General features: G+C 41.1%; 1 protein-coding gene across 1 annotated transcript in view; it reads left to right on the top strand.

The window, feature by feature from the left end:
* Window positions 1–25510, top strand: part of LOC113125432 (protocadherin-16-like) — a 71352-nt gene extending 45842 nt beyond the window's left edge. Inside the window, exons 3-21 of the mRNA XM_026298884.1 lie at window positions 6892–7080; window positions 7687–7918; window positions 8107–8343; window positions 8809–9837; window positions 10624–10811; window positions 10900–10996; window positions 11289–11446; window positions 12878–13724; window positions 16137–16376; window positions 17191–17316; window positions 17447–17656; window positions 17774–18640; window positions 18746–18859; window positions 18943–19154; window positions 19482–19633; window positions 19874–20004; window positions 20310–20596; window positions 20713–20854; window positions 21306–25510. Of these exons, the coding sequence (XP_026154669.1) occupies window positions 6892–7080; window positions 7687–7918; window positions 8107–8343; window positions 8809–9837; window positions 10624–10811; window positions 10900–10996; window positions 11289–11446; window positions 12878–13724; window positions 16137–16376; window positions 17191–17316; window positions 17447–17656; window positions 17774–18640; window positions 18746–18859; window positions 18943–19154; window positions 19482–19633; window positions 19874–20004; window positions 20310–20596; window positions 20713–20854; window positions 21306–23896 (8049 nt within the window). The 3' untranslated portion in view covers window positions 23897–25510. The remainder of the gene's footprint in view (window positions 1–6891; window positions 7081–7686; window positions 7919–8106; window positions 8344–8808; window positions 9838–10623; window positions 10812–10899; window positions 10997–11288; window positions 11447–12877; window positions 13725–16136; window positions 16377–17190; window positions 17317–17446; window positions 17657–17773; window positions 18641–18745; window positions 18860–18942; window positions 19155–19481; window positions 19634–19873; window positions 20005–20309; window positions 20597–20712; window positions 20855–21305) is intronic.
* The last annotated feature ends 229 nt before the right edge of the window (window positions 25511–25739 follow it).

Genomic DNA, 25739 nt, shown 5'->3' with positions numbered 1-25739 from the left:
TTTCTGAAACCCTGGAAATAGTTTGATGCTTAATCACTTCCAGATGTAAGGTCTAGATGAAAGATAGTTGCTTCAGTTTTTGAAGAAAGTTTTAAGGAACATTTTTAAACGTAGAAGTTTGTCACAACCCTTAAACTGCACATAACAAAGTGTTGTGAAACCTGAAAATGATGAGACATTTTTATTCTATTTAGAATTTCAGTGTTTATGAATACACTTAGATCCAGTTACAGGGTGCTTGTTTTCTAGCAATTCACTATGCAAATTTATGTTAATGAAAGTGAAGCTGCAACTTCTGATTCAGGATTCAGTTTTGATACAGTATTCAATCTCAATATGAATATTTCCTGTGCCTTAAAAATAATTTTAGTGTGGATTTCACAAAATATTACTGTACACTGAAAATTTATTGCCAAATTCTTTTTCTATAATAATATGATAGTAGTTTTAATCTTCATAGAAGAGAACAGAAAATCTTGAAAATAAACAAATTATTATGATTAACAAGAACTAAAAATAGCCATTTTGATGAACAAGCCTTTTTGGGGGTGGAACTTCCACAATCATATTTGGTACGATATATATATAAAAATGGTTAGGATTTTGGCATGGTCTTCTTAAATTGCAGGTGGTATCACATTTAATTCATCAACACACTGACCTTCTACCCATTTCAAACACAGAAACTCTGCCATGATGTTTTGACTTACTTTTTTCCAGCAGTGTAGTAGTTACGGTGAGTGATGTGTGAGAGGAAAGGAAAGACAGAAACCTTACCCCATCCTGTGTCTGCACCCTAGCACAGTGTCAGTATTTCCCTGTCCTACCGCCTCTCTATTCCTCTGCCAAATATGTGGATCTTACATGACTAACCTGCTGCCTTTAACCCAGATTCTTCACATTTATATTACTGCAAAAGTTGTGTGTAGTGCATAGAACCATTGTTGATTTAGAAATTAACACTTTTTTTGTCTCCTTATGTCAGAGTGTAGGTTCTTTTATGTTTTAAAAGAGCTGAGAAAATCCCATTCCAAGAAACTAGGACAGTAGCACCGGCTGGGGCCATAATCTTGGCAACACGGTGCTTTCCCACTGTAGACCAGTCAAACAAAATTGCTTGGTTTTTCCAAAGGCAGCCAAACATTACTTAGACTGGGCAATGGAATTATTTCAAAACCATATAATTCTGGGGGATTTACTGTAAAATATTATCTGTTGTCATGTTTATCCTTCAGCACATTTGTAATGGATTTTATTAGCATAATCTGCATTTCTAGTCTGGTTCATTCGGTAGCCCTGCAGGGACAGTTGGAACCCATTTCGACATTGAAATGACAGTTTTGGATGACATGATTTTGTAACTGGCACATTAGTGTAAATATTTGAAGAAATAGGCGTGATTAAGATGGTTACTGAGCTTGACAGTTATATTGTGTTTCACAGGGAAACCCCAATACAGCAGATGTATTTTAATGAACATCTGCACAAAAAAGTACTTGACAAATCTGGAATCAATTGCTCATGTGAAGTCATGCAGAGATATTGAAAGAGGTTTTGTGAATCAGAATTTCTAACAATGAATAAAAATCTGTATGACTGTTGTATAATATGTGGCCATGGCAATGCCAGTGTAATGTAAAAACAGAACTTATGCAAATGATTTAGTAATTGAGAGCTATGAGAGAAATTCTCATACTCATACTTTAGTTGCTGTGTTTGAGTGTTTTCTGTGCAGAGAATTTGTTTAGCAGGCTGCTACCAAAGGTTTTCTCCCAGCCAAAAGGATTTTTCCTAAACACCGTGAGGTTACCGCATGGTGGTGTTGGTGCATTAGTGCATCCATAACTCCAAATAACACTGGAAACTCCCCTCACCCCTTCAGACATTTGTGCTGTACTTTCTTCAAGGCAGGACTTTTTCTACATTTTTCTGTCACTGACACAAAATGCCATGTTGCGGGAACTTAATTTTCATTAAATTCACTGTGATTGTTAATAATCCCCAGAGGGTGAACCTAGAGTTTCGATGATCCCCCCGTCCCTCATCCTTTCTCTTTTCCTTAACTTTATGGCAAAATATCTTTTCTGAAGTTCAGTTAGTAAGCAGCTGATAGAGTGTCACTTTGCATAGCACTGCCATCTCTATATATACAGGTAAGAGTATGCATTTTTAATGAGCTTTTTTGTTTTTAGTATTACAGTAAACTATCAAAATGAATAGAAATTGAGTTAACGTATACTCAGTAGGATACACACATTCCAAAAATGACACAAAACAGCCAGTTATCATCGGCCACAGTTTGACAGTATTTAATGTCACCATTTCACAGACATTACACATGCCTGAAACTATGCCGTGAAGATTTTAGCTTTTTGACTCCTGAGTCACTACCAAAATCTTTCACATATGGTTGGTTAAAATCCAGACAAAACTGTCTGTGTGGCAAATGTTTGTTTTGAGTTTTGCTATATTTGTCAACAATATGTGGGCACACCAGGCTGGTGTGGTCTAAGTCTGGGTTTTTTGTGTGGTGGTGAACAGATCACAGAGTCTCTGACCTGCTGACTTTAGTGAGTATTGAAACAGGCCTTTAGGACGTCTCCGCCTCGCTCTCCTCAGAAGTGATGCCAGGACAATAGAGGGAGTGAAGTGTGCGCGGCTTCACACCAGCTGTGCAAGCTCAAAGCAATTCTCAGTCCAGACTTCTGAAACTCACTCAGTCATTTACTTTTTTTTGAGCCTACGCTTGCCTCTTTGCCTTTGCACTCTTTTAATAATCTCTGTGTCGCTCCATCTTCACATGCTGCCTCTAATTGTTCTTCAGGCTTAATTAGCCATATCTGTGAAACCCTCATTAAAATTCTATTTAGATATTTAATTAATTAGATTTTTTAATTAATAACTAGTTTGCACAAAACTCATCTAAACATTGTAATACCTGAAAAGCCCACTAGTCTTCAGCATTCCAGATTCCATGGGATGGAAACATGCTCCTGTTCAATATCTACATTGATTTCTGTAACGCACGACCTTAAACCCACCTGAGCTGTCTGGCCAACTGACCCATGTGTTGCATATTTTGTTTGAAGTAACAGTATTCTACAAGTAAGTCATATATTTGATTTTAAGTGATTTACTACTTTCATCCAGTATTTTCTGAAGATTTCTTTCTGCCACAAAGTTTCAAAGTTTAATTTGGGACAGAGTCACAGTAGCCACTGCTGCAGACTCTTCTGTGCTTGGTTTGTTTGGAAAGAATTGCCAATGAATACAAAGAAGATTTTGGTGTAATTGGAGTGTAGAATTAGGACTGAGATGAGCAATGACTCTATCCAGTGTTTGTACATTTGTGTCTTTGCTTACACATGTAAGGTACACTTATAGGAGGTGTGCGTGCAGAGTTTGATTGATGTGTGTGATAATTGCCCTGTTGGCAAACATTTTAATGTGCACGCTGTCATTTGTGGCCTATTTAGATTGGCTGAGGTGCATCCTGATTGGCTGGTTTCACTGAGGACTACGTGAGATAGATTTGTTTGACTGGGCACTCTAAAATACTGGGAGTGTGCATTGCCTTCATTTCACCTCTTGTTGGCCTCAGTGGTTTCAGCTCTACATCATTCATGTACAAGTTTTTGCACTAGTCCTTTGTACAGTGGAGCTTTTTTGCATGGCTGCACAATGACGATATGCGGTGAAGCTTGGGCAAATAAGGTCATGCTGACATACATGTGACTACATTATCTGCAAAAACCTGAGCACAAGAGCTAGAACAGCCCTCAATTGTATAGTATGCAAGAATTCGATTTGGCATTTTAAGAAATTCAGCTCTAAAAATAGAAACCACCCAAATGCTGAGCTTGTTATTTTTCAGGATGGGCTCACTTACAGACCTCAGAGTGAGAACATTAGATGAGCCAAAACACACTGGAGCATCCAAAAGCCTGGGGTTCATTACTCCATTTGAACATTCACTATTATACATCTCCTGTTCATCGTGTTCCGAAAGTCTTCCCTAGAAGGCTCCTTAAATCTTATGGGAGAACCCTAAAGTGCCCCAGTTATCTTTGGATTCCCCCAGCTTGTTTTACTAAGGACTCTGCCAAACGTTGCCTTTCCCCTGCTGATAAGACAGCTCCCATCATACCTCACTCACACACAGAGTGTAAAGAGAATACTGCTAGCTGCTGCTGATGATCTAAGATTACTCCTGCTTTTGAACTTTTAATCCATTAAAAATAGAGAGTTTGTGTAATACCTATACATTGTACTGGAAAAAGTAAAAACTCATCGGGAAACACAGAGGCCTGGATTCTGGCCTGGAAGTGTTCTCCCCACAGGGTGGAGAATTCCTATTTAGTATTGGCACATTTTAAATTACGTTTCTAGTGAGAAATATTAAATTTTTTTTTTTTTTTTTTTAAATTTACCATATGTCCATGTAAAAGAAGTTGTCACTTTTATCTACCGAATGCACACTATTCAAATGAATAATGGTTCACTCCCAGCTATGACAGTGTTGTTGAATATCCCAAGCAAGCTTCAATGCCTATTCAAAACTGTGGGAACCCTGTGTTTTCTGTTTTATATTTGATTTATCCTAATCTTTTTCATTATCAAGCTTTTATGGCAGAAATGTTGATTCCAGAGGAAACATTGTGTTAGGTTATCCTCATCTCTCAGGGTTCATGGTTTGTGGCTTTGGCTAATTATCCTGCTCGTTTTTCATTTGTGTATAGACTCATATGTCATGTTATATGGGGCAGCTGGCAAACTATAATGTCCTGGACAGACAAGCATCTCCATTCCATCAAGATGACACTGATATGCTGCTATTAACCTATAACTTAGGATTGAAGTAAAATTGCAGCCGCTGCAGATTGCAAAATGAACTTATTGCTTCAGGCATTCTACTTACAGTGGTAAGGATTTATTATTTTACAATGCATTTTCCTAAAAAGTTGCACACTGAACTCTCAAAACATGTTCTCAAATTTTCAAACCACGTGTCTCCAAATATCCTCACCACTTTATGCAGTACTTGCAGCACTGGGAAAAGTGTTATCTGATGTAAATTTATTTAATAACTCATTCCCATCTTCACAAAAAGCACAGTATCTCAGTTGGACACATTGTACCACTGCACTTTTGCAGAAGTGCTCAATCAGTGAATTGTGTGTTCAGTCTGAATATGGTTTTAGTTTTACTGTGTATCCCACATCACCAAAAGTAAGTTACATTTTCCTTTTTCCCCTTTTGAATCTTTTATCTTCCTGTTTTCATTTCATAAATATAATGTATGAATGCTTTCTACATGTGATGTTTTTTTTGTACGCATTGTATGTGGTTGTACTTTGCGATGGATGATTGTGACTAAAAAGGAAAGAAACATGTAGCCTGTGCATTCAATGACTGCCATGAATGGGTCAGTCACAGAAAAGTAACTATTTTCCTACAAATTTGTTTGAAAATATATGTAGCATTTTGTATCTAGCAGCTTTTCATTTATTCATTTATTTATTTATTTTTAGAAGACTCGGGTATTTGCACTATAATGCTCCTTTAACTTTTCCTCCAGCTGATACTCATCATATTGTGAAGAAAATAAGCATAAAAAGCTGTAGTGCTGTTACAAATAACTTATCCCTCTGCAAAATGATAAAATATTACAGTAAGCTCCAATCTCCACATGTTAAAAGATGGAGTAGCTTTCTTGTATTGCTCTTGGTTTCCCCTTTCCTCGTGTGGTTTATTATTCTTCTTTTTGGCTTGCATATCTGCCAGCTTTACAACTCCCTCACTCTTACGCACCACTCACCCTCTGTTAGGAGTTACAGTCAAGAGTGTGGGGCATGCTCTCTACTGAGTCCCCCGTCTGCCATCTGCTCAGGAAAGAGTTGGAGCCTGAGTTACCGCAGTCAAACCTTCATCGCCTTGAATGAATGATTTCCATCTACTTACACTCATACCAATGCCATCTTAAATGTCAGCCTTTGATGATAAGCATGGCCTGCATTATTTTTCTTGGCAATGTTCCTGATGACTACTTCCTCTTATGCATAGGAGGCTCCCTGCTACTGAGTTTTGGAGCTCCACAGCATGAGTTGAGCTTTTGTTTTTTCCAATTAGTGTTTTCCTTAAAAGATCCATTTAAAGTATAAGAAGAAGAATTCAAATCAGTTTGTGTGGTTAACTCTACTGTAATCCAGAGCCAACACTTGCAAACAATTATGCTGCTGGTACGTAGGGGATCCATCTGATTGGTCTGTTTGCCTTGTGCTATCTTGGGAGAACCTGCAGTAATTGAATCAGCTCCCTGGCTGATGGCTTGTGAACTGCATTTCTAGTTCTAGCCCTCTGTAGATGTGTGGCATTATTAAAATCAGACCGCAAGCGAGACCTTACATTAAGTTATAATATGCTGCACTGAAGCATACTGTGTGGTATCCCACAGTTCTCCAGCCATCCCTGTCACTGTCCTTGCAGACAGACGCCACTCATGAAGCAGGCCGTTTCCCTGCTGGCAGCCCTCCCAGAGCCTGCAGAAGTCATCCTCCTTCCTGCCAACCCCCTTCATTCCCTCAGAGCTCCTTTCTGCCAAAGGGTCTGTTTGGCTCATGCGCTAGCTCAGATAAACAACAAAGAACAGGTCCAAAGATGCTTTCAAAAGGCACCTGGTATGGTGCTCTTGTTTCAATTTGAGGTCTGCCATCACTCTTATATCCTTCTAATAGAATTTAGATATTGACTGCTGTGGCTTCAGAGCAATATTTTTTAATGAATGTGGAAACTGTTGCATTTATCCAGATATTTCCTTTCCAGCTTAATAAATTTTCATTTTAATGCACAGTGTTGGAATGTTTAACCAATAGAATGTTTTCTTCTCTGCAGGTGACTGCGACAGATGCAGATGGTGGCTCCTTTGGCTCCATTACCTACTCCCTTGGCTCTGGCATTAACAGCGCCGTTCCCTCTCAGTTCACCATTGGCAAGGAGACTGGCCAGATCTGCACCAGTGCTGTACTAGATAGAGATCAAGGGCCAGCCAGTTTCGACTTCACTGTTACTGCAGTGGATGGGGTGAGCCACCTTATTTTGAAATCATGTTATTATATTAATCCAGATCTAGAGATTAATTTGTTTGTAAACACAGGGAATAGTGACTTTCAGACAGACAGGTGAGCACAGACATCATAGCTGCAGAAAATAGTTAAATGTGCAACCAAGTAAAAAAAATAAAAGCTTGAATGTCTTCATATTGCTTTAAAAATAAAAGAAAATGACTTTGCCCATATTAAAGCAATCAGTGAAAGTAGAGCCTCAATTGTCAGGCATTACTATTTTAACGAGTTGCTGTATCCCTCAATTTTTCCACCTGGTTCAAATGAAAAGCTTGCACTGTATTTTCTGCAAATGAAAAGCCTATGAAACCGATTTTTCGGTTGTGGTGAGCACTCTCACCCTCCATGGGTCATGACATATTGCTCTTTCCAGAGGGAAACTATCAATCTGTATTCCTGAATGAACCTGTGGGGACTATATTTTAGAGGGTATGCTATACATTGAAATTTACTGCTGTTTTTTTCTTGCACAATTAATGTGGCCTAAATCCTTCTTTCAGGTATATTTTTTCATGGTTTAGTGTGTATGAAGGTATAACAAAAGAGCTTTTTGTTTCCTCTGCAGGGTGGACTGAGTTCAGTAGCCTATGTGAGGGTAGATCTGGTTGACATTAATGATAACAGACCCGCCTTCTACCCAGTCAGCTATGCCGTGAGTTTGAGCACACAGAGCACCCCTGGGACATCTGTTGTCAGAGTGACGGCCTATGACCCAGACTCAGGCGAGAATGGCAGAATTACATACAAAACAGTCCCTGGAGGGGCCTCCCCATACTTTACTCTCAACAAAGACACAGGTTGGCACACGCATGCTTTCTGCTCCTACGTACACTTTGCTGTATATTCTAAAATTTGTTATTTAAGGCGCTGATTTTGTCCTGCAGTTTCATCCTGCAAGGGCGCCACATTATTGTTATGCATGATTTATAATGCTGTGTGATGTAAAAATACCCTGTTTGAACCATGTTTGTGAACACTTTTGTAGGTGTGATCTCCCTATCTCGGTCTGTCTATGGGAAGGCCAACTCTGTCATACAAATGGTAATCTCTGCTCAGGATGGTGGTGGTCTGACTGCTCTTGTCAGTGCCAGAGTTAACATTAGTGTGGTGGCAGGGCTGGTGGCTCCACCTGTGTTTGAACAGACTCAGTACTACTTCAAGGTATCAGAGGATGTCCTGCGGGGGACAGTCGTAGGCATTGTCCAGGCCAGCAGTAAGACAGGTGGGGGCACATGCCTTCTCTTCTACTTTGTCACTCCTTCCCTGAGTGAGTGAGTGAGTGAGTGAGTGAGTGAGTGAGTGAGTGAGTGAGTGAGTGAGTGACTGACTGACTGACTGACTGACTGACTGACTGACTGACTGACTGACAGACAGACAGAGCCCATGATGAACAGCTCTGTATACAGTTAACAGTGGATCATGCTGATCATTCTACTCTCTGCAACACTTGTATAAATACACATCGGGCCACAGTACACACCTAGCTCTGAAAAAACATTGATCAAAAATTCCATTTTGTAGCTTTGTTTATATATTCATTTTTTGAATTCTTAGAACTTTGTTATAGTCATGAAAATTGAAAAATGACTTCTTTAGACTATAAGTTTAATTCAGTGCTTTCATCACAGCCTCCCAATCCATGTTGAGATGTCTCTGGTTTTTGCTATCTTTCTTTTCTTCTTTCCAGGCACCTCTAGAGATATCTCTTACACAATCAGCTCTGGGGACCCTGCAGGATACTTTACAGTGGATCCTGACACTGGGGCCCTAAGGACCAGTCTGCCTCTGGATCATGAAGCCCTATCATCTCTTGATTTAGAGGTGCAGGCCCGCAGTGGCAATCCCCCTGCCTTTGGGCAGACCCGTGTCCACATTACAATCACAGACATCAATGATAACCCACCGTTTTTTCTGCCCTCTTCCTCTGAGTCCTTGCTGCTGCCAGAGCATACAGAAATGGGCACAGTGGTGTATCGGATCCAAGCTGAGGACATGGACTCTGGAATTAATGGACAACTCACCTTTGATCTTTCTTCTCCAACTGGAATCCAGAAGACCTTCAGCATAGAGCGCAGCAGTGGAGATATCCGATTGGTGGGGAGCCTTAACTATGAGAATACGCCCCGTTATGACCTCCAAGTGATTGCCAAAGACGGTGGAGTGCCACAGCTGAGTGCCACCTTCATGCTTGTCATTCATGTCCAAGCAGAGAACGAGCAGGGTCCTGTATTTGATACCCTCACATACCGTGTTGAACTAAAAGAAGGGACTCCAATAAATACACGCTTCCTGCAAGTCAGAGCTCTTAACAGAGAAACCCCTGGCTCAGGCCACTTCAGTCCACTGGCATATCACCTGCGTCCAGACGGAGATGCTGCAGGGTTTGGAATTGCTTCAGACAGTGGTTGGCTGTTTGTGAAGAGTGCCCTAGATAGAGAAGTCAAGGACATGTATCTTCTAACAGTTTTGGCCACTGCAGGTCACGGACAGTTGAAGAAGACAGGCAGTGCCACAGTGCGGATATCGGTGACTGACGAGAATGACAACTCTCCTCGGCTCACACAGGAGAGGGTCTTTATGACTGTGAGAGAAAACCTCCCTCCAGGAACAGGTTTCGGTTATGTGTCTGCCACAGACCGAGACAATGGCCCCAACGGACATGTCACCTACCGCTTCCTGCACCCAGACCGCCAGTTCCAGATAAACTCCCATACAGGTTAATTGACAATCTTAATTACTAAAATTGAGCAGCAGTAGTGTTAAAACAATGTGCAACACATAAGGAACACATATAAAGGTATATTCCGAGGTATGTTGAAAGATGCTTGAAGGACAGAACAGACAACATGGATATAAGACAGTTACAGTTTTTTAGCTAACTGCAATTTCATGCTTTAATAAAGGTGCTAGCTCAAGGAAAGAAAGGCATCACTGCTGATATTTTTTGTTTAGTAAATTTGATTTATTCTAGTTTATGTGAAATATCCATCTTTACCAAAAAGTAAACTGAAATCACTAAGTCATTCCTCTGTACATGAACTCAAAAAACAACCTATTATGCTTTCATGTGAAACGTTTTTATTGTGTCATCAAAATTTTAATCATTTGTGGAAGAAACTCAAATCAGTATTTCGTCAACTCACCAAGTCATCTCTAAAAGAGGACAGACAACATTTGCCTCTGCTCTACTGTCATAAATTAGTCAGATGATGGTGACAGCAGCACTAAGCATCTTGCTGTGCTCTAATAGGCCTGCTGAGCGGGTAGATTTTCAGACTATGATTTGTGATCAGTGTGTTTCTGGCTGAGTTGTGAGTCTCTACAGCATCTGTCAACCTTTTACAATTGCTCTATTTATGTATGTGCTCTTGTGTACATCTCCTCACTGCATGTCGATTATTTGTGTGTGATTGATCAAAGCCTGCTGACTCCCATCAGTGGTCTGGAAAAGTGCCTCAGCATAAAATATATGTACCGATCGCCCACCTCCATCTCTCCCTAGGTGAGATCAGTACAAAGATGACATTGGACAGAGAGCAACAGTCTAGTTACCAGCTGGTGGTGGTGGTACAAGATGGAGGTTCGCCCCCTCGTAGCGCCACAGGCACAGCCTTCATTACTGTCCTGGATGACAACGACAATGACCCGGTTTTTACCCAGAGCCAGTCAGGCAAAAACCTCATCATTCAGGTGCTGCCACAACACCAGACACAGTGAGAAAATACAAATAACAACATGACTTTGGTGTTACTTATTTGTTTTATTTTCTTACCCACAGGTGTCAGAAGGTCACACTTCTGGGGTTTTGTTGAGCACGCTGCACGCCACAGACCCTGATGAAGGAGAGAATGGCACCATATTCTACACTTTGTCAGGTACAATATTTTCAGGAAGAATAATACAAGTTATTGTGAGATTTATTAAATGTGGTTTACACAAGAGTCCTGATATTGTCCTAATATCAGATGAAGGGAATAATACATATCAGGGCTGCCCTATCCTGCAAAACATGTTTTTCTACAGCTGTGGTAAATTATTCTAATATTGTTTGGATTTTTTTGTGTGTTTTGTCTTGGCTTTAATGCTAACTCACTGAGTTTGTATAATTAGTGGAACTCTCTGACACAGATTATCTCCAGTTAAAGTTTGAAGCTCTGTCTCTCACAGGTCTCAGAGCTGAGCGTTTCTCTTTGAACCCAAACACTGGTGAGCTGCGTTCATCTTCCCCTCTCAGCCACTCAGAACGAGCTGAGTACACACTGACGGTGACAGCTACTGACAGAGGACTGCACCCTCGCAGCACCTCCTGCTCTCTCACCATTCAGGTCAGACTTCAGCTGGAATCCATCCAGCACAAACACCCTCACTACTCACCTATTTTATATCAAAGAATAGTTTCAGGGCTGAGAGGATCCATGTCTCTGGGCCCCTCCGACTAGGTGCAGAAATATCAGCTTCACTTCTGACAAGCTTCCCTCCCATCCCCTCCCTTTTCTTCCCCTGTGAATTTTCAAAAGAGAAATTTCTATCTGAAATGGAAAAGTGGCTCTGAGTGAAATACTCCCAGCTGGCTTGTGATGAGGCCCAGCTGTAGACTGCTCTAATCAAGGTCATATTCAATGACTTCAACACTTTCTTAATACAGTAGCCCTTTTTGCATAGAGTGGCAGGGCTATACACTCACGTCAAACACAGAACTGAAGGTAATTCAGTTAATGCAGAACAGAAAATGCAAACAATGGAGGAACACTGGAAGGAACATCATTTCAAAGGTTGCAGGATAATAATGATATTTTTATATAAACAGCTTCAGTAAGTTCCAGTTCAGTTTGTCCTCATTTCCAACAAAAAAAAAAAACAAAACAAAACATAATTATTAGTTAATTTAACAGTGCAGTTTTGTTCTTCCCCACCGACGTGTTTCTTAAATTTCTTCTAATAATCCTTCATTGATGATAGAATCAGATTATACCAGTTTATTGTTGGAATGCTCCATTTCCATCTAATGTGGAACCAATTTACAACTTGTCATGTAAGATTTTACAACAGACACAGCATATTTATTGAGTGCCTACTTACTGTGGGAACTGTACTGTAGGATGAAATACTGAGTATCAAGATTGCCCCTTCAGCTTACAAAACAGTGTCTGTAATGCTGCTGAAAATTTGATCAACAAAGCCATCCTATCTACCTCCCTGTTTTACAGCTGCTTACATGTTCTCAGTTCATGCTTGTCTCAAAGCAAATACATGTTTTATTAAAACAATGTGTCATGTATTACTCATGGTGCTTTTTTCATACAAAGGAGAGAAGTAATAATGTTGTAGTCTTTGAAGACACTTGAACTACTCCTCAGAGGAAGTGTAAAGATATACCAGCAGAGGAATATGTCCCAGTACTAAATTCAACCCTTCTCCCAATTTCCTCCTCTGATTGTGCTACTTTAATTATCTATTATTTTTCCTGGCAGTGACATGCGTATCAGATTAAGTGTGATTAATGTTCTCAGGCGTGATATTCAAGTCTATAAAAACCTTTGTAACTGGTTTCATTTATTCCCAGTGAACACTTACAGTACAAGCTAGTAGGGTGTACAAAATGTGTTTCTGCTTTGCTTAAGACCCATGAAATATTTTCATTCCTTTTATTGAAAATTGTAAACTTAAGTTGCCACTGGGCATCTAAATGAAGCATTAGATCTACTGTCATTCTGCTCTATCCTCAAATATACAAACAGTGTTTTTCTTCATTGCAGGTCCTAAGCATTAACAGACCTACTTCTAAGACAAATTCACTTGCCATATCTTTCAACTCTGTGGAGGAGGCAAAGCCTGGCTCAGTCATTGGCTCAGTCTGCATCCATCACAGAGAAAACCCAGAGGAAGGGGATGTGACCTACACAGTAGTTGGGGGTACAGATCGAGATGGAACCTTTGTTGTGGACCGCTTGACTGGAGATGTGTACCTGGCTCGTCCTCTTGATTATGAACGAGATGCACGCTACACCCTGCAGATTGAGGTGGATGACTTCTCTCAGGCTCCTCCTAGCAGCACCCTGGTCCACTTGGACATTGGTGTAGAGGACAGCAACGACCATGCCCCTCAGTTCCCTGAGGACCCCATCACCATCGTCATCTCTGAGAGCATGGAGCCTGGCTCTTCTATTCATACTTTCCAGGCCATAGATAAGGATGGCAGTGGGCCTAACAGTGAGCTGAGGTACTCCATACACCAGCAGTGGCCAGACATCCCTGGCCTACTTAACCTCGACCCATCTACTGGGGTTCTCTCCTTGGGTCAGGAGCTGGATCATGAGGCCACCTCCAACCTAATACTGGTTGTAAAGGCAACAGACTCTGCCGTTGATACCAGCCAGAGGCGCTGGAGTTCTATCACAGTGCAGATGTATATTACTGATGAGAATGATAATCCACCAGTGTTCAGCTCACCAACAGCTGTTAGTGTAATGGAGGACCAGCCAGTGGGCTTCGTGGCCCTGTATGTCATGGCCAGAGATGCAGACCAAGGGGAGAATGGCAGAGTGACCTACAGCATCCAGTCAGGCAACTCTGGAGGAAGATTCAGCCTCAACCCTAACACTGGTAAGTCCAAAAAACTGTCAGTACAGGAGGTAGTATGTCTTTTATGCTGCTGGGCACAAAGTAAAGGCATGGAGACGGGGCTGGTTGGTGGGTTTTTTGCACAGCTAAACAGTGAGGATCTTATCATTCCCAACAATTGGTATTGACTTTTTGCTAACCATAATTACAACCTTGTGCATCATTTAAATAATATAAAGAATTATCTTATAATAATATAAAATAATTTTATTATAATTGAAGGTTTGACTGAATCATCCATATTCTGTGTGGTGATAGTGTTGCATAAGTCATACATCTGAGCCAGGGAAGAATGCATACAGTCCATATACAGTAAATTTAACACTTGTATCAACAAATTTCTTACATTAACTACAACCAGTTTGCTGTATATTATCAGAAAAGATTCTGGACTTTCAGTTTTTTTTTAACCTTGCTTACTTCTTTGTGTTACTTCCAAACTACTTGCTTATGTTGAAATAGTTAAAGTGGAGTTGGCTTCACTGGACAAGCAAATCTGCATCTGTTCACCAGTTTGGACCTTTTCATTGACTTTTTAAACCTTTGTGCCGCCTCTACATTTTATTTTACACTGCAAGTGCACTCACTTTTCCCTGTGTCCCCCACTACAATTTCCAAGCCTCCCTCTCCATAAACACACACAAACCCTTGTAGTACTCCGCTTACTTCTAAGTACAGCACAGCTCTTGCTTCACCTTTCATGACTTATTTCTCTCAGTTGGAGGCCAGACAGACAGAGCAGCCTGCCAAACTTTAAACACACACATCCACACACAAGTGTGCAAGCATGCATGCATACACATAGACACACACCCGCACACATAGAACCTATCATCTGTTACTGTGGATCTATTCCCATGAAAGACCAAAGAACCTCCTGCTCGGGCTTCTGGGAACCATTAGGGAAGGGATCAGTTACACATGTTTATGTGTACACTTGTGTGTGTGTGTGTGTTGGTGTGTTTGTGTGTGTGTGCAGACATGTCCATATGTGTTTGTGTGCTTGCAGAGAGCATGAGACTCTGTCACTTAGTCAATGCTGACCTTGGGCTATTTGGTCCTGTGGGCTTTGTTGTGGTGCTTGAGACACGTGTCAACATCGGCTCCACCTTCCCCTTTAAGTCGCCAACCAGGATGGCCTCTGGAGCAAATTGGGGATGGAAACAGTCAGGTTCTGTCATGCATGTCACTTGTGCTTCAGCCCAGAATGTGCACTCATCTTGAAGTATTTTTATATGCAGTGGTTATTTGTTAGAATAATGACAGATTCAATCCTCTGAGCACCTGGTTTGCTCCTGTTTTGGGGTTGGTGACCTGAAACCTGGGACCATCTCTGCACACCCTGTTTTCATTTCTTTGGCATTGCAGTTAACCACAAATGAGAAGCTCAAGTTATTATTAGTAATCTATAAAAGTCATAGTGTGAGAAATATTCTCATTATTCGTTTTCAGAAGGGAGATCATTAATTTCAGTGTTGGAGCAAGGGGAGAGTGCAGTACTGATATGGTGAATCACTTCTCTGCAAAAGACAACACCATTCATAGATTAACACATCAAATACAGATAAATGGATTCTGTTGTCTGTGCAACCTCGGCTAACCCTCAAACTCCAGTCCAAACTGTTGGCGCCACAAAACCCTATGTAGGCTTAAGATGTTGGAATTGAAAACATCCAAAATACAAATATACCCCCATTTCCCACTGTCATTTTTTCTGCCCACGTGTTATCGGTGACCAGGGATCACAGAGCAGTCAAATTAAGTGAAAATCTTCCAGCCTGTAACTCCTACCAGATTAAAAGCTTAGGGGCAAGTTATCTCAGTCCTAGCAAGATACAAAGCAAAAAACAAGTTGAAAGCAACACAGTCTTGGCCTCTTCTTTCTTTAACAGTTGCAGCTCATTTTAAAGCATGAAATTGAAATTGAATCAATACAAGCTCTACCCTCTTAGGGCACGATACTGAAAAAGCAAGGGTGTCCCTAATTTCTACGGAGCACGGCAGGCCTGGCTGTTGCGTGTCTAGAGTGTGTGTTTACTGCTTCTTCTCAATGGCTGCGGCATTCTCCAATGGAAAATCTTGTAAACTGTGGCCAGACCATGGGGCTGTTACAGCACTGGTGGTGGTAGCACTCAGGTAGGCGAGCTGTGTGTGTGAAGGAGATTAGCTCTGATTTGGCCCTCACACGGCAACTTTTTACACTTGCTTTTTAAATTACTTGACTGCACACAACTGCGGAAAGTGGGATGTTTTATTGCCTTTGATGGCATGCTTTCATACTGTAGTTGTGTGTAACTGCCTCTCTGAAACAGGCTGTAATAAAGTATAGCCACACAGACACACACACACAGGAAATACCTTCTCACATTTCAGTACTGATTCCTCTCTCTGCAGGCTCTCTGTCTATTTTCAAACCTCTGGACCGTGAGGAACAGGACATCTTTAATCTCACAATAATCGCTGAGGATCATGGGACACCCCAGCACTCATCAAGCCAGCTGCTATGTGTACATGTGATTGATGTTAATGATGAGGTGCCCTGGTTTGAGGAGAGCCAGTATGATGCTCAGATCTCAGAGAACCAACCTCCAGGAACTAGTGTGTTGATGGTGTCTGCTTGTGATCTGGACCAAGGTGAGGCATGCAACATGCATGTTACTCAAGAATGCATTCTCAGCACTGTGCATATCAGTTCAGAATACAGCTAAGTTAAAACTGGGCAAAAGCTGGTGAAAAGTTGATGTTTTGATGATATATATATACATATATATATATATATAACCATTGTTTCGGGATAATTTACATGACTATTTTAAAGTGAACATACATATTGAAATTTAGTCATAGAAATATTGATTATAAAGAATGTGGTTGCATTTAACCTAGTTGTCCAAAATGACCAAAAACATGCTGTATGAACAGTATGTGTGTTGATTAGCTAGTATCAAATTGGCAGCAGTTATTATTATAAGGTGAACAAAACTGGCTGTAATTCTCCATGTGTTGATTATGTGTTCACAATACAGACATTGCAGTTGTTTTTAACTGAGGACTACACAAGAGTGTGGAGGTAAAGAAAGGGTGCATTCCCATGGACTTAGTCAGAACTGTATAAAACAGAAAGATTATAAACTTTCTCTCCAAAAGCAATTAGTGAAGTAAACAGGTGATGCTGCCAGACTGCTTTCTGCTAGCACGCAATCTGGAATCCAGACACTTAAGGGAGGGCCATCACTGCCAAATGCTTAGACAGCAAAACCAATGACATACAAGCATAGAAGCTTGAGTATTACCATGAGAAATCCAAATACTTTCTACGAGTTGTTTTTGTATTTAAATGTCATAGTAATTAACCTTTTAAGATTTGGTGACATTTTGCTATCGGGTTACATTTTTTTCTAATCTGCTTTTCAATTAAAGTATAGTGACTGTATATATTTCAATGTAGGAACGAATGGGCAGGTGACATATAGTGGTATCTCAGACAACAGTTTCAGCATCAACCCTGCGACAGGTGTCATAACAACCACTAGGTCACTGGACCGGGAGCTGCAGGAGTACTACAGTGTAACAGGTACAGCCGTTACTGTCCTGTACCATCACATCAGAAAAGACATGACTCCTTATGTAACACATAATAGATACATAATATTAAGAGTAAAATCATCATTAATGCTAATGTGTAAATTATTATATTTTGGTAGTTTATGCAAAAGATGGAGGCCTTCCACCCAACTATGCCAAAGCAACAGTGAAGATTAGGGTGCTCGATGAGAATGACAATCCCCCTGTCTTTGGACGTCTCTACTATAGTGTAGAGGTACCTGAAAACCTGGGGGCATTGCCTCTGTTCACCCTCAGAGCCACTGACCCAGATGTAGGAGACAGTGGTGAGATGAATTATAAAATTACAGGTGAGACTTTGTATTGATATAACATTCAGTTTATAAATGATCACCTCAACTGCCACAATAACATTTTATAGATTTGTAACCCAGGGGAGATGTTTCATACATACGCTTTCCTTTCAGCTGGAGATCCATCTGGAGACTTCCACTTGGACAGAAGATCAGGTGTGTTGTCCACTTCAAGGCCTCTGGATCGGGAGAAGTGGCCTGGGTATATGCTAGTAGTCACAGCTCAGGACCAGGGCCAGCCACACCTTAGTAGCACTACCACTGTTGAGGTGAATGTTCTGGATATCAATGACCACAGCCCACAGTTTCAGAGCAGTAGCTACACAGCAGACATTTCAGAAGATGTTCCCATTGGGTCACTAGTCCTGGAGGTAAAAGCCATTGATCTGGACCAGGGCCCCAATAGCCAGGTGCTGTACTTTCTGAGCCGTGGCTCACAGAGCATGTTCATCATAGATCAGAACACAGGCCGCATTATCACAGCTGCACCCCTAGACAGAGAGAGAACTGCCTCTTACACCTTTGAGGTGTGTGCCACTGACTCTTCCCCTGCGAACCCACGGAACTCCACTGCTCAGGTAACTGTCTACATTCAGGATGTGAACGACAACACTCCCTTCTTCATTCAGGACCCACTTATTGTGAACATCTCCACCAATGGTGTGTCTAGCCGTCGAGTGCTGGCCACCATGAGGGCAGAGGACAAGGACTTTGGGGCTAATGGTTCTGTTTTTTACCGTTTCGCCAACCCTGTGAGGGGGTTCACCATTAACTCGCTCACAGGAGACATCCAGGCCACAGAGAAGCTGCAGACTCTAACCCAAAGCCAGAGGACTTTGATAGTTCAGGCCATGGACCAGGGCAACCCAGCTCAATCTTCCCTGGGAGTGGTTATCATTTATATCAGGGAACAAAGCTACAGGGGGATTCGTTTCCCTCGCACAGCTCGAGATGTCAGTCTCCAAGAGAACGCTGCTAAAGGTTAGAGTGATATAAAAATTCAGCATTTTTACTTTTCAACTTTTACATTTACTATGGAAATAATGAGTAGACAAATGTTTCAGTAGAGTCTTTTTCACCTTTTAGGCACTGTAGTAACCCAGGCTCGGGCTCATTACCCTGATGGCTCTCAAACTGGTATAAGCTATAGTATTTTCAGTGGAAACAGACTGCAGTCTTTTGGAATCAACTCCATTACTGGTAAGTGCAGAGATTGTACGATATAATACAAAATGATGTGTTCCAAGTCTTCAGTGTTATACTCTGTTGTTTATGTGAATTAGGTGAAATATGGGTCCAGAAATCTGAAGGCCTGGACTTTGAAGAGACCCCGAAACTCCGCCTTGTGGTGAAAGCTGAGACGGCATCCTCCAGCTCCTATATGGCTGTCAACCTAATACTGCAGGATGTTAATGACAACTTGCCACGCTTCCAACTCCAGAACTATGTAGCCTACATTAGAGAAGCACAGGGCTACGATTTCCCCATTATCCAGGTGCAGTAGCCTTCCCCCTAGACATTTATTATGGTTGGCTGTTGTTTAAGTGTGAAGTTGTAGAATTAAAAACCATTCAAGCTTCAGAAATCTGGATAGCTTCAATGCTGTAGAGTAATGGCTCTGTTAATTTGCTTGCTTTCTCAGGTTCTCAGTTTCCCAACTAAATATATAGAACCATTTATGCCATGAAGCCAGATCCATATAGTGCATTTTTATGACTTGACTTCCAAATCCAATATTTCTCTGTAGTTCATGTTACACTGAAACAGCTTTTGCAAATATTTCGATATTTTCATTTCCCAAATGGTATGGTAATTTCCTCAGGTTGCAGCAGATGACCTGGATCAGGGTCAAAACGGTCAGGTGACCTACTCAATCAGGTCATCATCCAAGAGTAGCTTGTTCAAGATAGACCCACTGACTGGCAGCATCACCACTGCAGCCATAATGGACAGAGAGATCTGGACACAAACAAAGTGAGATTTGCTCTTATCATCTTAAACTGTAATTGCATCCTGCAGCCCTGCATATCGTGTTAGACTTTTTTCCAAATCAGTTTAAATTTTTTAATTTTAAATAATAAAACGACAGAAAATTTAATAGCATTTTTTAATGAAACACTTAAAGACATAAGTAACAAGGATCATCACATACACCAACAACCACATTCATAAAAGTTAAAAGTTCAGGTACTGACATTCATTTTATGCCACCAGGCTTGTTGTTACAGCAACAGACAGGGGAACCCCACGTCTGGCAGGTTCTGCCACCCTCACTGTGATCATAATTGACCTCAACGACAACAGTCCCATGATTCCTCTGCCTCAGGAGATCCGTGTGCCAGAGGGTAAGTCGGTTTCACAGTGGAAGATAATCTAGTGATCTTATCATAAAGCCTCACATCACACTCTCTGGCAGCTTACTCAGCAGGGCTCAGTGAGAAATGTCTGACCCTATTATGAAATAAGCTATTGCCAAGTTCCTCTGTTCATTTCCTGCATGTTAGATCAAGGCTTTCCAGAACAGGATATTTTTTAATAAAGAACAAGAAACTATTTTTTTTACTTAAAGTCTCTTCATGTGCTTCGTTTCAGTTGCACTCTAAATATCCGCTCTTCTTCCTTTGCCTTCCTACTTTATTATCACATACAGATACTTTGATTGGCACGGTAATCACTCAGGTCACAGGAAATGATGTGGACTCAGGGCCAGCCCTCTCCTACACACTACACCAGGATACAAACATCCAAGGCATGTTTGGAATTCACCGTTATGGAGGAGGGGTGTCTCTGACTGGTCCTCTGGACTTTGAGGAAAGGACCTGGTACACTCTGACCATCCGGTCATCTGACTCAAAGCATCAAAGTGAGGCCAACCTTACTGTGCTGGTGGAGGATGTCAATGATAATGCTCCTATCTTTACTCAAGATATGTATCAGGTATAGCCAAACTCTTACACTATCTTCATACCATACAGACTTTTTAAGAGTATAGTCATGTTTGTTAAATTGTTGTAGTATCTGTAATGGAAATACATACTCAATATTCTCATCAGGTGACTATATTAGAGCACCTACCAGCAGGCAGTGCAATCATCACAGTAACAGCCACTGACCGTGACTCTGGGGATAATGGGAGGATTACCTACAGAGTAATGTCATCAACTAGGGGCATCTTCTACATTGACCCAAGCAACGGTAAGATGATTGTGTGCACATTTAACAACAGATACCTAACAAGACTTTCCTTGTCCTCCCTAAGGCTCAACTTGAATACACATTTGGGATTTGGTTGTATTTGTAACAGCCATTGCAAAATATTTAATCATTTTGTTCATTATAAGTCATTAAAGCCTGATTTAATGTTATCAGATGTTTTGCTTGTGATAGCATCTGAAAATAAGTGAGTTATAAAAGAAGACTAATTTTGCCTCAGGCTTTTCCTCAAGTAATGTTTTCTTTACTTCAGCAGCAACTCCACTATGTTTACAAAAGATTACAGAAATTTCATCATTTATTTAAATCATTTATCTCATTTCTTGAATAGTTTACAAGACTTGCAACATATGGATTGAGAACTCAATACCACTCTGAGAATTGAACTTCCATAATTAATGTAATGATTTTATGACCATGTTTTCCCTCACAGGTACTCTGTTCGTCAACCAAAAAACAGAATTTGATTTTAAGAATCCCTCCATCATGGTGGTAATTGAGGCACGAGACCAGGGCACTCCATCCCTTTCATCCTTTGCCACTGTTCAGGTGCAAGTGTCCGATGTAAACGACAACACCCCCATCTTTCACCAGTCAGAGTACAGAGCTACCGTGTCTGAAGATGGACTTCCTGGATCTACTGTTCTGACCTTAGAAGCTGTAGACGGAGACATGTCCCGAGACAACTGTGGTTTTGATTTTGCCATTGCCAGTGGCAATTCGGGTAATGCCTTCCAGATTGAAAGCAGCGTGCGCTTCTTGGAGGGCCGTGGCTTCCAGACAGTTGGCAGCCTGATCCTGGTGGAGAAGCTGGACTTTGAAGCAGTGCCAAGTTATAATTTGACTGTTGTGGTGTCAGATCGAGGAATTCCTCAACGTAGCTCCAGTGTGGCTATTCTTATCAGTGTTACGGACGCAAATGACAACCCTCCAGCTTTCAGCCGAGCAGAGTACAGTGTAGTACTGAGTGAGGGTGCAGCAGCAGGGACAGAGATCTTACAACTATCTGCGACAGATCCAGACTCTGCTCCCAATGGAGAGGTGCAGTACTCCATAAGCTCAGGGGATGAGACAGACCTTTTCCAGGTGGATCGGTGGACTGGAGCCTTGAGACTGCAGAAACCTCTGGATAGCCAGAGACAGCTGTCCCATGTGATTGTCGTCCAGGCTACCGATGGTCAAGGGCACTATGCTTTAGCCCCAGTGAGTATTGAAGTGAAGGAAATTAACAATAACCGACCATTCTTTCCCCTAAAACTAGTAACTGCAAGCATCAAGGAAAACCAACCCCAGAATGCCTTAGTCACCATGCTGCACGCAATTGACCATGACAAAGGTGCTTTTGGCCAGTTAAAATACTACATGTTAGATAACTCTAAAGAGGGAATAGAGGCTTTCTTCATCAACCAAACTTCAGGAGAAGTACGGACTCGCTCTACTTTTGACTTTGAGAAGGTAAATTCCTTCCATTTTGTCGCTGTTGCCAAGGATGCTGGCAACTACTCTGCTACTGTAACAGTGCAGGTTTATGTCACTGGGGAGGACGAATATGATCCTGTGTTCACCTCCGCACAGTTCTCATTCGAAGTGCCTGATGGAGCAAAGAAAGGTCAGATCATTGGCAAAGTACAAGCCAGAGATGAAGATGAAGGTGTAGATGGCATTGTTCTCTACTCTCTAGCAGACAGTTCCCCCTATTTTGAAGTAAATAAATCAACAGGAGCAATTTTCTTAAAAATGGATAGCTACAGTAGACATGTGAGTCGCTCTAAAAGAGAAGTGCGTCTAATGACACTGGATGTGACTGCTCACAGCCCTCTGGAGACATCCCGCATAGCAGTGGCTAAAGTTATTGTAGATGTGACTCATACATCATTTGCTCTCACCACAGACGTGAATATGCTGCTTATCAGTGTCATTGCAATTTCGCTTGGGACCATAGTCATACTAATAATAATTGCTGTGGCACTGTTTTTTGTTAAATTAAAACGTCAGAAGAAGGAGCAAAAAGCAGATGGAAGGAAACCAACATCGGGGACCATGCTGCACACATTTGAGGAAACAAAAATAGCAGCAAATGAAATGATTTATCATCAGGCCCTTCCTGGATACAGGACAGATCAGAGTGCCAGCAGTGCGGGTCCATACACTCGTGGAGGATCCCTGGATCCATCCCATTCCAGTGGACGTGGCTCTGCAGAGGCAGAGGCAGCAGAGGATGATGAGATCAGAATGATTAATGAATACCCTCGAGTGTCAAGTATCTCCTCTTCCATGCAAGAGCGAATTTCTGCCCGAGGTCCAGACTCTGGAATCCAACAGGATGCAGATCAGCTATCAGATGTGTCCTGTGAGCCATCCATAGATTGGTTCAAAGGGAAGAAACTGGGCAGTCTGGATGGTACTTTATTAGCTGACCAGGTGCCAGTCTACAGGGATGAGGGGGGTGGGTATGTGGGTGTTGGACGTGGGCTAAGCATTTCACACCCTAAAGACTATACTTTCCCAGAGGATGGAAAACCAGCTATTGATGGCTCCCTGACAGCCATTGTGGCCAGTGATGAGGAGCTGAGGGGCAGCTATAACTGGGACTACCTGCTAAACTGGTGTCCCCAGTTCCAACCCTTAGCTAGTGTTTTCACTGAAATTGCACGTTTAAAAGATGAAACAGCTCCTCCTCATCCTCGTAGGTCATTTCATCACAAAGCAAAAGCAGAGTCAAGAATTGATCCCCCACCTCTTATAACCTCTGTGGCCCACCCTGGGGCGAAAACTGTACCTCCAAAGCCTGCCATAGGCAGAATGTTCCCCCATTTGGCTTCTTTACGGAGATCTCCCATTAGCGGCCAGGGATCCATCTCTTCAGTTGCTATGTCTCCAAGTTTCTCCCCCTCTCTCTCACCACTGGCAGCACGTTCTCCTGCAATAACACCCTTCAATGTCTCACAGGGTCCCTCTGCGTCCATGATCAGCACAACTGAACACAATTTGGAACACAGTGAGGAAACAGAGCTGAGGATTTAAATTTTAAAGACAAATTTTAAGGGTGAATAAAAACTGAGTAATTGTTGTCCCAGAGTGTTCTACTGTATGACCAGGGAGGCTGCAGCCTGAAATGAGTCAATGCTATTCCTTTTTCCTGTTCTCTTTCTTAAGTGAACATGTAGATTATACTAAGAAGTCCAAATAGTTGTGGTGCTTATTGAAGGAACAACAAAACTAACAGGCCAAAATGGACTATGCCTTTGTGTGTACAAGTGTTTGTGTGTGTGTGTGTGTGTGTGTGTGTGTGTGTGTGTGTGTGTGTGTGTGGGTGGATGTGGGTGTGGGTGTGTGTGTGTGGGAGAGTGGCAAGATACTTGTTATTCATCTGTTGACCAGTGTTAATTTGCACATTCGAATGGGGAGTCATCCATGATGTCAATATTTGGTACAGAAGCATTGTCTATATTTTTATATTTACATGTGGTTTCTGACAAGCAATGGCATTAGATTGTCAAAAAGGTTGCGAAAACCTCAGAATATATTTCTATATTTGTATATTTGTAGCTTGTACTGTATACTTGTTTGTACTGTAAGTTGGTTTTATCTCTAATTCTTAACCGTGTGGTATTAAATGAAGCTCTTCATTAATGCTTTATGAATTGGAATTTGTAAAACAGATTATTGTAGATATTTATAGAAGAGACATCCTAGCTTAAACAGTTGAAACATCAGTCAGAATAGTGTATTGTGTGTGATCAGATTTTCCACAGATCCAGTGTTTGATCTCACATCAAAAGGTAATCATGAATGTGAAATGCTGAAAAGTTGTCTTAGTTTTCAACACACCTTTCTTCATTTTCTGCAAAGGAAAATGGAACCTGACATCCAATGAACCTGTCCTTTAGGTGCCTGGCCTATAATGTCTCACAAGAAGCCTTATTGTCTTTGCATTGTGAAAATAATTCATATGAGGGAAAACTCTGAGCAAGTACATACGTGAGGTTGTTTGCTCTATCAGTAAACTAATAACTGCAGTGAATGTAAGCAGGTGTTGTTTCATTCTTTGCTTCCCTGTAAACTCTAAGAAACATTACATAAGCTCTAGGTCAATGCTACCTTGACCTGTTTTCCACCCAAATATTGTATAGATTTAACTGCAATGAATGTTATTTTAGGTCACATTTGTCCCCCCTTTTAGTAGCACTAAAACGAACATAATAGGAATTAAAATTAATTCTAACAAATGTTACATATAGTAAAAGAGAAGTGTATATTTATGAATGTTCCTTGGATATTGAGAAGGAATTTAAATTGTCTCCATGTTCAGCCATAATGCCTACACCATGAATAGATTCATGAACATACTGTAATTGTTTTTTGGCAGCTTGTTCAAGGTAACTATCTGTAAATTTGCATTAATAACTATCTAGAATGCTGCTGTGGCTTAAATGTGGAATACTTTCTCCATCCAATTAATAAAAAACATTTTGTCTTCTTAATCCCCAGTTTTAGGCTCTCAATAACATCATCCTAAGCAAAACTAACATACACTTCTATTTTTTATTGGTTACATAGGGAGAACTCAGAAACTAAAAGACATGGTATATTTGTGTAACTTACAAGGATGCTATTTTGACCATGACCAAATACACATGAATATGACCTATTTGATATAATGAAGGTACCTTATTGTTTGCATTTTTTGTATCAAACAGTATTACTTACATGTCATGTTTGTCCAAACTGTGTGTATAATGGTGCCATAGAGAAAAGAAATTCCTCCAAATATTCACACATGTAATTCTAGGCTTGTCCAGAGAAATATTTTGAGCAAAGTGCCTGATTAAAGTGATTATGTGAACAAAATGTTGCACCTGTCACA

The sequence above is a fragment of the Mastacembelus armatus genome, chromosome 13, assembly GCF_900324485.2.
Source record: "Mastacembelus armatus chromosome 13, fMasArm1.2, whole genome shotgun sequence".
In the NCBI taxonomy this organism is placed as follows: Eukaryota; Metazoa; Chordata; class Actinopteri; order Synbranchiformes; family Mastacembelidae; genus Mastacembelus; species Mastacembelus armatus.
The sequence above is the reverse complement of the archived record's forward strand: the minus strand, read 5'-3'. Positions and strand labels throughout refer to the sequence as shown.